We start from the raw sequence: 12,183 nt of genomic DNA on the forward strand, positions 1-12,183 counted from the left end.
ATCTGAAATGGCTAAGAATTCATTACATGAATGGTAAACCAAGTTCAAACTATGTTCAATTTTCAAACATGTAAGCAACTGCCAGGCGATAAAGAGTGACAGAAATCAATGAAACCGAGTGATGAATGTAGAATTTGGACAAGAACAGGACATAGTTAAAATTCAAAAGTATTAGTTTCAATAAAGTGATAATATCTAGGAGGACACTTAAAATATTTCTTCTTTGAGTATTTTCTACAATACTAAAATTTTAATTTGTATATCATTTTATACTTAAATGGAATAGAAAGTACTTTATTTTTTTTTAAAGATTTTATTTATTTATTTGACAGAGAGAGAGACAGCCAGCGAGAGAGGGAACACAAGCAGGGGGAGTAAGAGAGGAAGAAGCAGGCTTCGCGCTGAGCAGGGAGCCCGATGCGGGGCTCAATCCCAGGACCCCAGGATCGTGACCTGAGCTGAAGGCAGACACTTAACGACTGAGCCACCCAGGCGCCCCATGAATAGAAAGTATTTTAAAACTATACTACATTTGCCCAGACATGCCTGTGTGTGTACATGCATGCACAAATGGATGTCATTCCAGACTAAAGGAAACTAACATGATGATTATCTTAAAGTACAAGGATTATGGGTGATACTTTCTTGTTTATATATTTACCAAATAGTAATAATAACCAAATAAATTAGTTTTAGAAGAAGGGGAAAATCTGTGTGTACCCCCCACACACACACACACAAAATAAAAACATTTTTTTGGGATGCCTAGGTGGCTCAGTTGGTGAAGCGTCTGCCTTTGGCTCAGGTCATGATCTCAGGTCCTGGGATCGAGTCCTGCATCCGGCTCCCTGCTCAGCGGGGAGCCTGCTTCTCCCTCTCCCTGCCACTCCCCCTGCTTGTGCTCTCACTCTCTCTGACAAATAAATAAAATCTTTTTAAAAAATAATAAATAATAAAAACATATTTTATTTGCCCCTATATGTGAACTAATGTAAAGGCTGTATAGCTGGGATAAACTTAGGTCAAATGCCAACATATGCACAAAAAAAGAACTGAATTTTTTTATTATACAGAAATTATGCTGTACAGAGATTATTCATATACAATGGGGGGGCACATATCACCTAGGCTTGGTAAGCATTTTTGTCATGGGAAAATTTTCTTTTTTTTTTTTTTTTTAAAGATTTTATTTATTTATTTGACAGAGAGAGACAGCCAGCCAGCGTGAGAGGGAACACAAGCAGGGGGAGTGGGAGAGGAAGAAGCAGGCTCTTAGTGGAGGAGCCTGATGTGGGGCTCGAACCCAGAACGCTGGGATCATGCCCTGAGCCGAAGGCAGATGCTTAACCGCTGTGCTACCCAGGCGCCCCGGAAAATTTTCTTTAATGATATTGTTTTCTGATAAGATTTGAATGTTAGTTTATAGTCAGTATGATAAGCCATATTACTCTAAAACTTCAAATGTAAAATGAAGACTTCCATACATACGTACACTCTGAATAATCCTTAATTTTCCTAGTACTGTTCCATTTTAACATTCCACTTAGCAGATGGTAAGATTTAGTAGACCTCTAAATATTTTTAAACAATAAAATACACTCTCTCTCCTAAAGTCAACCTCCAACAATTTCAACCTTTGACAAGGGACCCTTGGTAATATTAAAATATTACAGGGTTCATTTAGCTCAAGATTTCCCTAAAATACTATAGCTATACTTGACACCTAAAATATTCTAAGGTCATATAAATCTAGTTATAGCCTTACTGTTAGAATTTCTTTTCTTTCAATGTCTAAAGAAAATAAAGAATCTTAATTACTCAGCTATTTTTAAGCACTTCTTTCTACTGCTCATTCTCATTTAATATCATAGACAATAAGATCACCACTTGCTGAGGATGAGCAAATGATTCCACAAAATACATCCACTGTTAATCAACAGAAATCCTCTTAATCACCCATATATTTTCCAGGACAAACCAACGGAATGATGAAAATGAAAGTATGTTCAAATTAACTATGTCCTCATAGAATCTATTTAAACAATATTCTCAGCATCTTTTCTGTCACTAGCTTAAAACGTATGGTGTGAAATCTTAATAATCAAACCATCCCAATGTTGCCATTTCCATCTGAGTTACTGATGAGAACCCAACAAATTCAATAATGATTCCAAGGCTCTTCTTTTTCTATTGTCATAGAACTTTGACTTTGAAGGTACTTCAAACTTACTAAAGGAATGCAATAATTTCAAGGAAAAAAAATACCATGAAGCTATTACCACATTTGGCAATATTACTAAAATGAGTATTGCTTCTGGGATAACCACTTTGAAGAACTACTTGACTGTCTCTTTTCTTTAAGTTTTTATTTTAATTCCAGTTAGTTAACATACAGTGTAATATTAGTTTCAGGTGTACAATATAGTGATTCAACACTTCCATACAACACCCAGTGATCATCACAGCAAGTGTCCCCCTTAATCCCCATCACCTATTTCACCCACCACCCCCAACTCCCCTATGGTAACCAGTTTGTTCTCTACAGTTAAAGTCTGTTTCTTGGCTTGCCACTCTCTCTTTGCCTTTGCTCGTTTGTTCTGTTTCTTAAATTCCAAATGAGTGAAATCTTATGTATTTGTCTTTCTCGGACTTATTTTGCTTAGCATAATATTCTCTTGCTCCATCCATGTTGCTGCAAATGGTAAGATTTTATTCTTTTTATGGTTGAGTAATATTCCATTGTGTGTATATATATATATATATATATATACCACATCTTCTTTATCCATTCATCAGTTGATGGACACTTGACTATTTCCATTTGACTGTCACTTTTAAAGTTAAAAATATACTTTATGACCCAGCAATTCCATTCTTAGGCATTTACCAAGAGAAATAAAAACAGATGTCCACAAAAAGACTTATACAAACTGTATATAGTAGCTTTATTCATAGTCAAAAAAATGGAAGCAAGCCAAATGTCTACTAATAGACGGATAAACAAATTGCGGCACAGTAATACAACAGAACATATTCAGCAATAAAAATAAATTACTGATAAACATAACTAAATGGACAAATCTCAAAAACATATAGATCAAAACAAAAAAGACAAAAGAATGTATGCTATATGAATTTTATCTGTATGAAGTTGAAGAATAGGCAAAAACTAATCTTTGGTGGCAAATCAGAACAGTCATTGCATAGTGGGGATGAATACTAATTGGAAGGGGGTAAAAAGGAACTTTCTCAGATCATGAAAATGTTCTGTATCTTGAGAATGAGGTTACGTAAATGTATAGATTTGTCAAACTCATCTGAGAGTACACTTCAGATCTGTGTATTTCTATGTGTGTAAATTTTACATTAACAAAAATCTAAATAGGTAAATAAAATAACAGCCAAACTAGAAAGATGTAAATGTACTAAGGTTGTTGTTAATTCTAGTAGTGGGAACAGGAAAGAATAGATTTAAGTCCTGTATCTGTAAATTTAGTCAGCCCGTAATATTGAGCACCTATGCACACTGTACCTGACAGAACAAATTATTGAATTAATAGAATAAAACCAGAATATAAGCCCATTTCTTCCATTTTTGCTACATATGACAAAATGATGAGAAAAATAAACTATGAATACCCATAATAATATTGAGAAAAGCAAAATTTTCTCATCAATACCTGAACCATAAGTAGGCTTCCCTATGATACAAAATTGGGCCACGAGGAATGAAAAAAATAAGAATTTAATAGCATATTGTTTTATACCAAGGTGAAAAGCAGTATTTGCTGAAAGCCTCCAAATCTATCCTCTGTGCATTTTTCTGCTAATATAAAACCCATTCACCTTCCAGACACTGTTATAAACTTAACTTGTTTAACAACTCAATGAGCTAGTTACTATTATCATCCCCATTTTAATGATAAACAAACTGAGGTAGAGGGGCGCCTGGGTAGCTCAGTCATTAAGCGTCTGCCTTCGGCTCAGGGCGTGATCCCAGGGTTCTGGGATCGAGCCCCACATCGGGCTCCCTGCTCCACTGGGAAGCCTGCTTCTTCCTCTCCCACTCCTGCTTGTGTTCCCTCTCTCGCTGGCTGTCTCTCTCTGTCAAATAAATAAATAAAATCTTTAAAAAAAAAAAAAAAAACTGAGGTAGAGAGAGGTCAAGTACTTGTCCAAGGTCATACCCAGACAGAACCGGGCTCAAATCTCAAGCAGTCTGGCATCAGGGCCCAAGCTCATAACCACTACACTATAAAATAGCCTTTGGTCTGCTTTTCTAAAATGTTTCTTAAGTACCTCTTTTCTGCCTATGCAACACAATTTCACTCCTGCAATATACTTCAAGGCCCATACACAATTTATTCCTGATTTATTCCTGATTTTTCCAAAATCTCTAAATCAACTTTCCTCCAAATATATCTGAGAAGTAGTAACTTATAAGGAGACTCAAAAATATTTTTCCAAATAGATATTGGCTGATTTTTTTATTAAGACCAAACAGAGAAAGTCCCGACAGTGACAGCAAAATTTCAGAATTCTTTCCTACTGACCTGAAATTTAAGATTGCTTTAGACCGAATGAAATGAAAATTTGAATATTTTTAGTATCTTGGTGTCCAGGTCAGATAATTTTAACTGGTACAATTTTTAATTGCATATGATTATCTTTACCAGTGATCTAATATAGTTCAAATCATTAGTATTTACTGGGCCCCAAATACTAAAAAGCACTCTACAGACACTGTGTAGGTCAACTGATAAATGTAAGAGATTGCTTCTGCTTTCAAGGAATTTTCTAGCACATTTCTCATATTAAGCTAGGATGTTTTAACTACCTAGGGTCTACCAAATTCCTAATTCCTACATCCCAGGGTGAGAAGAAGCACGTGGTAGTAATGCAGCAGTATCTCACTGTGGTGTGCCAAACCCAAAGTCACAACGATCTTTTTCTCCCTCATTTTTTCCTATTAGTTTTGTAATTTTAGCTCATGTGTAGGCCTATCATCCAATCTGAGTTAATTTTTGTATATGGTGCTATGTAACAGTTGAGGTTCACTATTTTGCACATAGATGTCCAATTGTTCCAGCATGATCTGTTGAAAAGATTGAGACCAATGCATTTTAATGTAACAGAGCACAAAAAGTTTATTGATATAGTTTCAGATTCTATACTGCAACTAATCTTTAAGAAATTACAACTAACTGAAAAGGGTATTAAAGTATCTCTCTCTTTTTAAACTATATATCTGTGTGGTTGGATATTCTTCATCTATTCAAAATACCACATCACAACAGACTGAATGCAGAAACTGAAATGAGAATCCAGCTGTCTTTTATTAATCCAGACATTAAAGAGATTTGTAAAAAATGTAATACAATGCCAGTCTTAATTGATTTTTTTATAAAGGTTATTTTTCATAAAATATTTTATTTGTACTAGCATGTAATGGGGCTTTTTAAAGATTTTATTCATTTATTCATGAAAGACACAGAGAGAAAGAGAAAGGCATAGGCAGAGAGAAAAGCAGGCTCCCCATAGAGCAAGGAGTCTGATGCGGGACTTGATCCCAAGACCCTGGGATCACCACCCGTGCAGAAGGCAGACACTTAACCAACTGAGCCACCCAGATGCCCCAGCATGGGTTTATTACAGTTACTTTAAATGAAGTAATAAATAAATACTTAAATTTTTCCTCAGTTCTAATTTCCAATAGTAAATATCAGTAGATACAACCCACATAAATAAAAGCACTTTGGTGTCCTCAGTAATTTTTAAGAATGCAAAGGAGTACCAAGACCAAAACCAAACTGCCACTATCTCTCTCTTCAATTACTGAAATTATCCTTAGAATAGCTAGAAGTAATACATCTAACTGCAAATATGGGGGTGGCTGGGTGGCTCAGTTGGTTAAGAGTCTACCTTCTGGGGGCGCCTGGGTAGCACAGTCATTGAGCGTCTGCCTTTGGCTCAGGGCGTGATCCCGGTATTCCGGGATCGAGTCCCACATCGGGCTCCTCCACTGGGAGCCTGCTTCTTCCTCTCCCACTCCCCTGCTGTGTTCCCTCTCTCGCTGGCTGTCTCTCTGTCACATAAATAAATAAAATCTTTAAAAAAAAAAAGAGTCTACCTTCTGCTCACGTCAGATGTCAGGGTCCTGGGATGGAGCTCCGCATCATGGGGGAGTCTGCTTCTCCCTCTCCCTCTGCCCCTCCCACCCCCACTCATGCGCATGCTCTCTCTCAAATAAATACATAAATCTTTATAAATAATAATAAAAAATAAATGCAAATCTGATCAGGTCAACAGCTTACTGCTCTTCTTAGCATCAAGGCTAAGATGGCCCACAAATCCTGCCTGATCAAGCTTCCCAGTCTTTCCTAGCTCCATTCTCCTCCTTCTCTAAAATAATAGTCTTTTTTCAGTAGAGTCCTTAAATGCACCAAGCTCCACCTGTCCCCAGAGTCTTTGCATTGCCTCTTCCTTAGGCCTGAAACATTTCCCCCTCCTCCCTTTTGCCTAGTTAATTCCTACTCATCCTCAAGACCTTAACTCAAACATTTATTACCTGATCTTCCTTACCCTCACCTTTGGATTACATCAGGTTCCTCATTTATATATTCTTATGGCTCCCTGCACATTTCTCTCATAGGATTTTTCAGTTTGGGAGTTCAGACTCTGGGAATCATGTAATTTAATAGAAATATAATAATTATACATATAACTATTAAATAAAATTTTGCCTAAGTGTCATATGCATTTTTCTAAGATCAATAGTTCCCTTCAAATTCTCAAAGGAGTCCAGACCTCTGTGTAGTGAAGAACTAACCTTACCCAAAGACAGGTCTGGCTTCTGCCTTGGCTACTGGGAGGTGGTATCTAGGCCTCTGGAACTTCTTACCTAAGAGGAGGGTCTTTCTTTGCCTGAGGATTTTGGCCACTGGAAAAATATGATTTATAGTGGAGGCTTTGAGCCATACTTTATCAGTTCCAATCCTGAGAGGAAATGGAGACTGAAAGCATTAATGTGACCTACAGAAGGGGCTAGATACTAACAGTCAGCCATGCAGGCAGTTTGTAATTGGGCCCCCAAAAAACTCTAGACACCAAAGACTTGGGTAAACTTCCCTAGCTGGCAATACCCTGTGTGTATTGTCATATACTGTGGCCAGATCATGAATCCATGGGGAGATGATGACAGGAAGTTCTATATCTGGTCCCCTCGAGAATCTGCCCATTGTCTCTTTGTTTTTTTAGATAATTTTAACCTGTGTTCTCACCCTGTAATAAACTGTAAGTATAATAGCTTTCAGTGAGTTCTGTGAGTCTTTTCTACTGAATTATCAAACATGAATGTGGTCATGGGGGTTCCTACACTTGCAATTTGCATCTGAAACGAGGGCAGTCTTGCAGTGACTGTTCTCTTAGACTATGTAGTTTGACTCAACTTATTACAACCCAAAAAGATGAAAAACCCATAGGTTAGTCCATGAGTTCCTTGAGAGCAGAAACTTTATCAATATGACATCTAGCAAAAATTTAAATATTTGAAATAAATTGATACTATCAAGATAGCAATATTCTTTAACAACAACAGCAATAATATTAATGACGATGAAGATGATAACAGCAGCCATTTTACTGCATGCCTTTATTGTAGTCCCCATGTACGGATGAGGAACATAAGGATGAGAGTGAAATGACTTGCTCAGGATCATACTAGTGACAAAGACAGTATGTAAGCCCTGATTTAACTAATGTTAGAGCCTACACACTTTCATATATTATATCTCCTAAGACAAGCAAAGGAAGTTTAATATTATGTCTTACAAAGGACAAATAGAAATATCTAGCATTATCACCACTAATATAGTATCATTAAGGACCAGCAATTGTTAGCACAGTTCAGGAATGTAGAATACTTAACTTCCTCTGTTTTAACTAAGACTATAGTCATAAGCATCCTGATGCTTGCTTACAGCTTGCATTTGAAATTCTCTAAACAGAATATGAACTACATAGGTTAAAAACAAACAAAAAGCTAACTTGTATATTACTATCAAATGCTAAACACAAACTGCAAATACCTGAGGTGGACAGATAACATTTCTGCCAAGAAAATCACTATATATAGTATCTTAATCTGTAAGCTATGGGCATCAAGCTCTTTCTTATATTTTTCTCTACAAATGTTCCATTCTCTCTATAGATTTCTCTCACAACCTAGAATTGTCCTAATAGCCTCTAAGAAAGGCTAAAGGGAACAAGAATCTGTCAGTTCATGCAAGACCAGCTGGACTGTTTCAAGCTGAATATTGTACTCAAGGTCTTAAAAGGCCCTTCCACCTTGAAACTAGACCTGTTAATTAAGAGATAAATAAATGCAGATTTTACCCCAAAATATATAGAGGAGTATAGTAACCAGGAGACACTCTGAATTAGAGCCCTTTTTATTTTTAATAATCCTAAGAAAAACACAAGAAGGTATTCAGGCAACTGGTTATAATTAATTGATTAATTATATTAATTGGCTTTATCTAGGTCCAGAGCAAACGTTACATAGTAAATGCTATTTGTTGAAATTACTTTAAAATTCACTATCATACTTGTACTAGATATGAAAACCAACAGTCAAGTTGTGCTATGTCAATTCTGGCAAACCAATCACAGTAATAAAAATGTCTTAAGAGTGAATCAGTCTGGGTCTACATTAAAAATGAATCATTAAAAGAGTACTGAGTGATGTGAAATACAGGCAATACGAAGGAGAGAACGTGAACATAAGTAAAGCATAGGAAAGAAGGAGGACACACTAATGAATTAGACACGCACACTAATGCCCGCAAATAACCCACAGAGACAGAGAAAGTACCTGGAAAGCTGTGAGTGCGCCAGTCCCTGGGTTATACAGGCATCGCAGCGAAGGCATGCTGTCCGCCAGGCTGGAGCAGCCCAGCCACAGAGACCTGGGCATAGAGCACTGCAGAGAGAGGACAACTATGAGATGGGACAGTATGAGACAGGATGGCACAGATTACAGGAATTTTCAAGGCTTGGCTGAATGCAATATTCCAGTTGCAGCTGGCCTTTATGATAGAAACATATTCAAGAAACATACTACTTAACTATTTCTAACCCCGGAGAGAACCTTGAAAGGGGCACTAGTGGTCAAAAGTCAAGGTGAAAGAAAGAGGTTATAGGTCAAAAAACCCAAATATTTAGTAAAAAATTTTGTCTCTGTTCTTTTATGAATGAGTCTAAAGGAAATCTACTTCTTAATCCAACTAATCAATTCTTTTCCTCTGTGCACCTCAACTCATCTCCCATAAATTCACCACAGGGTGAAATACTTTACAGACTAAACAGAAAAAGAACACTTCACGGTAATTTCATTATTAGGAATGGTAAATCAGGAAACAAAATACAACAGGAAAATTGTTTTTTTTTTTAGAAGGTGGGGAGAAGGAAAAGAGGAAGTATTATACCCCCACAGCTTTGACAACAGCCAACTCTGCACAGTTTGCATATGTTTTATGTATCTTGTTAGTCTGCTATTCATTAACCAAAATGCACAGTTACCATAGCAGCTGCCTCTTCCATCTTTCCAGATGGATTGGGGGGTGGGGTGGGGGGAGGACAACCCAAACAGAAGGGAAAACAACAACAAAGAAAGAGAGACAAGGACAGAAAAAGAGAAAGAGAAAAAGAGAACACAAAAAAGTTGCTGGTATTAAAATCTTCTAAATAAAAAGGTATGTGTGAGTATAAATATACATATAATGTATTCAGTAGGAAAAAAGGGTAGAAATGATGATTTCTAGTAACACTAATTAAACAGTATTAGTGTTATTGCTCCTATAGTCTTATAAAACACTGTATCTTTTAGAAGAATTTTTACATTCTTCAAGTTTCTCTAAATGTATCCCAGGCTGAGGTTTGGTCCATCAAAAATCTAATAGTACTAAAAAAAACTAAATACCTGATCATAGCACATATAAAAACAGCAATACATATTTTAAAATATAGCAGTCAATACATATAATATTAAACTTTAAATTTTAAGTCTTTATTAAATATCATCGTGGGACTTTTTTTATTCTTAAAATATTCTAGTTACAGGAATTAGTATTAGGAAACAAAATATGGTATTCATTGGTCACATCTCTATAACTGAGATAAGAATAGTGCTACAAAGGACTCCAAAAAAATTGATCTGGTCTAGATCCTGCTTTGAGGTCATTATTTCCTTGTTTACAGTTAAGGTGACTAATGCCCAAGGAAAAATCAAAGTTTTTATTCATGATCATGAATTTAGAATGTAGAGAAGTAGGAACTGGAATGCTGGGCTATTGCTTCTTAAGTGCAGAACTCTTCTTCCTGCCTCCATCCCTCCCTAGGTCATGCAGAGACATCAGACTTCAAAGAAGGGTATTTGCTAAAGACATCACTGGATAACACAGCAATCGCAACAGCTACACTGCTTTGAACTACTACAACAGTCTCCTAACTTTGTTCACTGTTTCCAATATTTCTTCACCTCAAGCTATAATCCATTTTATGAACAGCAGCTAAAAAGAATAATTCACCTCACTATCATGTCACTCTCACCAATAATTCATAATGGTTCCCTTTATCTATTGAATGAAATCCAAGCACTCTATTGATTTGATCTTTCCCAACTGCCTACACTAACTCACCTCCTCTGTCCTTCCAATGGGCCCTGGTGCTCTAGCTAATAACTAACTTGACGTTTTGTTCAAATACCCATGTGAGTCCCATCCTGTGAACTTGTAATTTCCTTCTCCCTTTCACCCTGCCAATGTACATCTCTCATTTACTTCAACTCTCCTTAGAACTATTTATACTAATTTCAGTCTTATCCAGTAGTTCTCAGGAAGAGAGATTCAAATGTTGGCAGAAGGCAACAGGGAGAAGAGAATAAGGGAGAGCAGGACAAAAAAGTTTTTCCTTAAGAATCATGGTTCTCCTATTACTGCTCTACATTGGAAGCATCAAGTTCTTTGCTAAAATAATTTTTATAAGTAAATGATGTTAAAAAATGTCTAAGTCTAATGTTTTTAGTCATTCATTTAACAAGTATTTATTTAGCATTTTCCTTGTACTGTTCTCCGGATGAGGGATAGAACAATGAACAAGAAACAAAAATCCATTCTAGTGACCTTCTCTCAAACTTAAATTCTTCTATATTTAAAATTGTTAATGTAAAAACAACAACAACAACTTATTGTTAGTGAGTTTCTCTCATGGTTAATGAGAGACACTGCATATATTAAGCAGTTGGTTAAAGTTCTGTGGATGCCAGGCAGAAGAAAGTCTCATTCTGAAGGTGGGACTGAATTTCAGAAAAGTAGGAGAGTGAGAAGAAGTGAAAATAAATTTAAAAAAAGAATGAAAACACAGAAGAGGAAAAAGGGAATGGTAGAAAAAACAGCAGCAGGCACTGGAAGACAGCTTCATTTCTCCCCTTCCCTTCAGAAGAGGTAGATGGCTCATGCACTTTTAGCTATACTGAAGCCACCTGCACGATCTCTTCCTTTTAATTAAACATGCATATTTGTTTGTATTTGTGAACACTCCCTGGTAAGTTTTTAAGGCATTCCTCTTTGCAATGTTTCATCTCCTTCATTCTGTATTAGATCCTGTGTTATTGTTGCAGCATGTCCTTATTAATTACTATGACTTTCTTTACTATTAGTCACTTTAATGCTCTTCCTTACTCATTCATTCCTATCTTCCACCAAAACTCCTAAGAACTTGAAAGGACTCACCCCATCCACTTAAACTAAAATTTCAAAATAAAATTATAATCAATAATGAGCCACAAACACCCAGCAAAGCCACTAGATATACTGGTATGATTTCTAAAATAGCATTAACTTGCAAACACCACTCAGAGGATGCATTTTCGATTATTACAAGACAATTGGTGTGGGTATAGAAAACTGCACTTGCATATAGTCAGATCTGTACATTATCATAAGATTTTATATATTATAGCTCAATTTAAAAAACAATTTTCAAATTGGTTTGTATTGTAACAATTAATCTTACCCATACCGGTAAATGCCACTAAAAAACATTGAGGAAAAAAATATAATCGCAAAAGTAATGAAATAGGCTGTAACTTCTACTCTACCTCTTTCCCTTCTACACATTTAGGAG

At 36.2% G+C, this 12,183-nt stretch overlaps 1 protein-coding gene across 6 annotated transcripts in view; it reads right to left on the reverse strand.

Annotated features, from left to right (window-relative positions):
- BTRC (beta-transducin repeat containing E3 ubiquitin protein ligase) overlaps window positions 1–12,183 on the reverse strand; it is a 169,857-nt gene that overhangs the window by 105,978 nt on the left and 51,696 nt on the right. For 4 of the 6 annotated variants that reach the window (XM_045802915.2, XM_045802914.2, XM_087862769.1 and 1 more), the window contains exon 2: window positions 8,873–8,980. The exons of the other annotated variants lie outside the window; for them this stretch is intronic. In XM_045802915.2, the coding sequence (XP_045658871.1) occupies window positions 8,873–8,980 (108 nt within the window). The remainder of the gene's footprint in view (window positions 1–8,872; window positions 8,981–12,183) is intronic. 6 annotated transcript variants of the gene reach the window in all.

This window comes from Ursus americanus, chromosome 6 (assembly GCF_024610735.1).
Source record: "Ursus americanus isolate L20-20 chromosome 6, mUrsAme1.1.p, whole genome shotgun sequence".
Lineage (NCBI taxonomy): Eukaryota > Metazoa > Chordata > Mammalia > Carnivora > Ursidae > Ursus > Ursus americanus.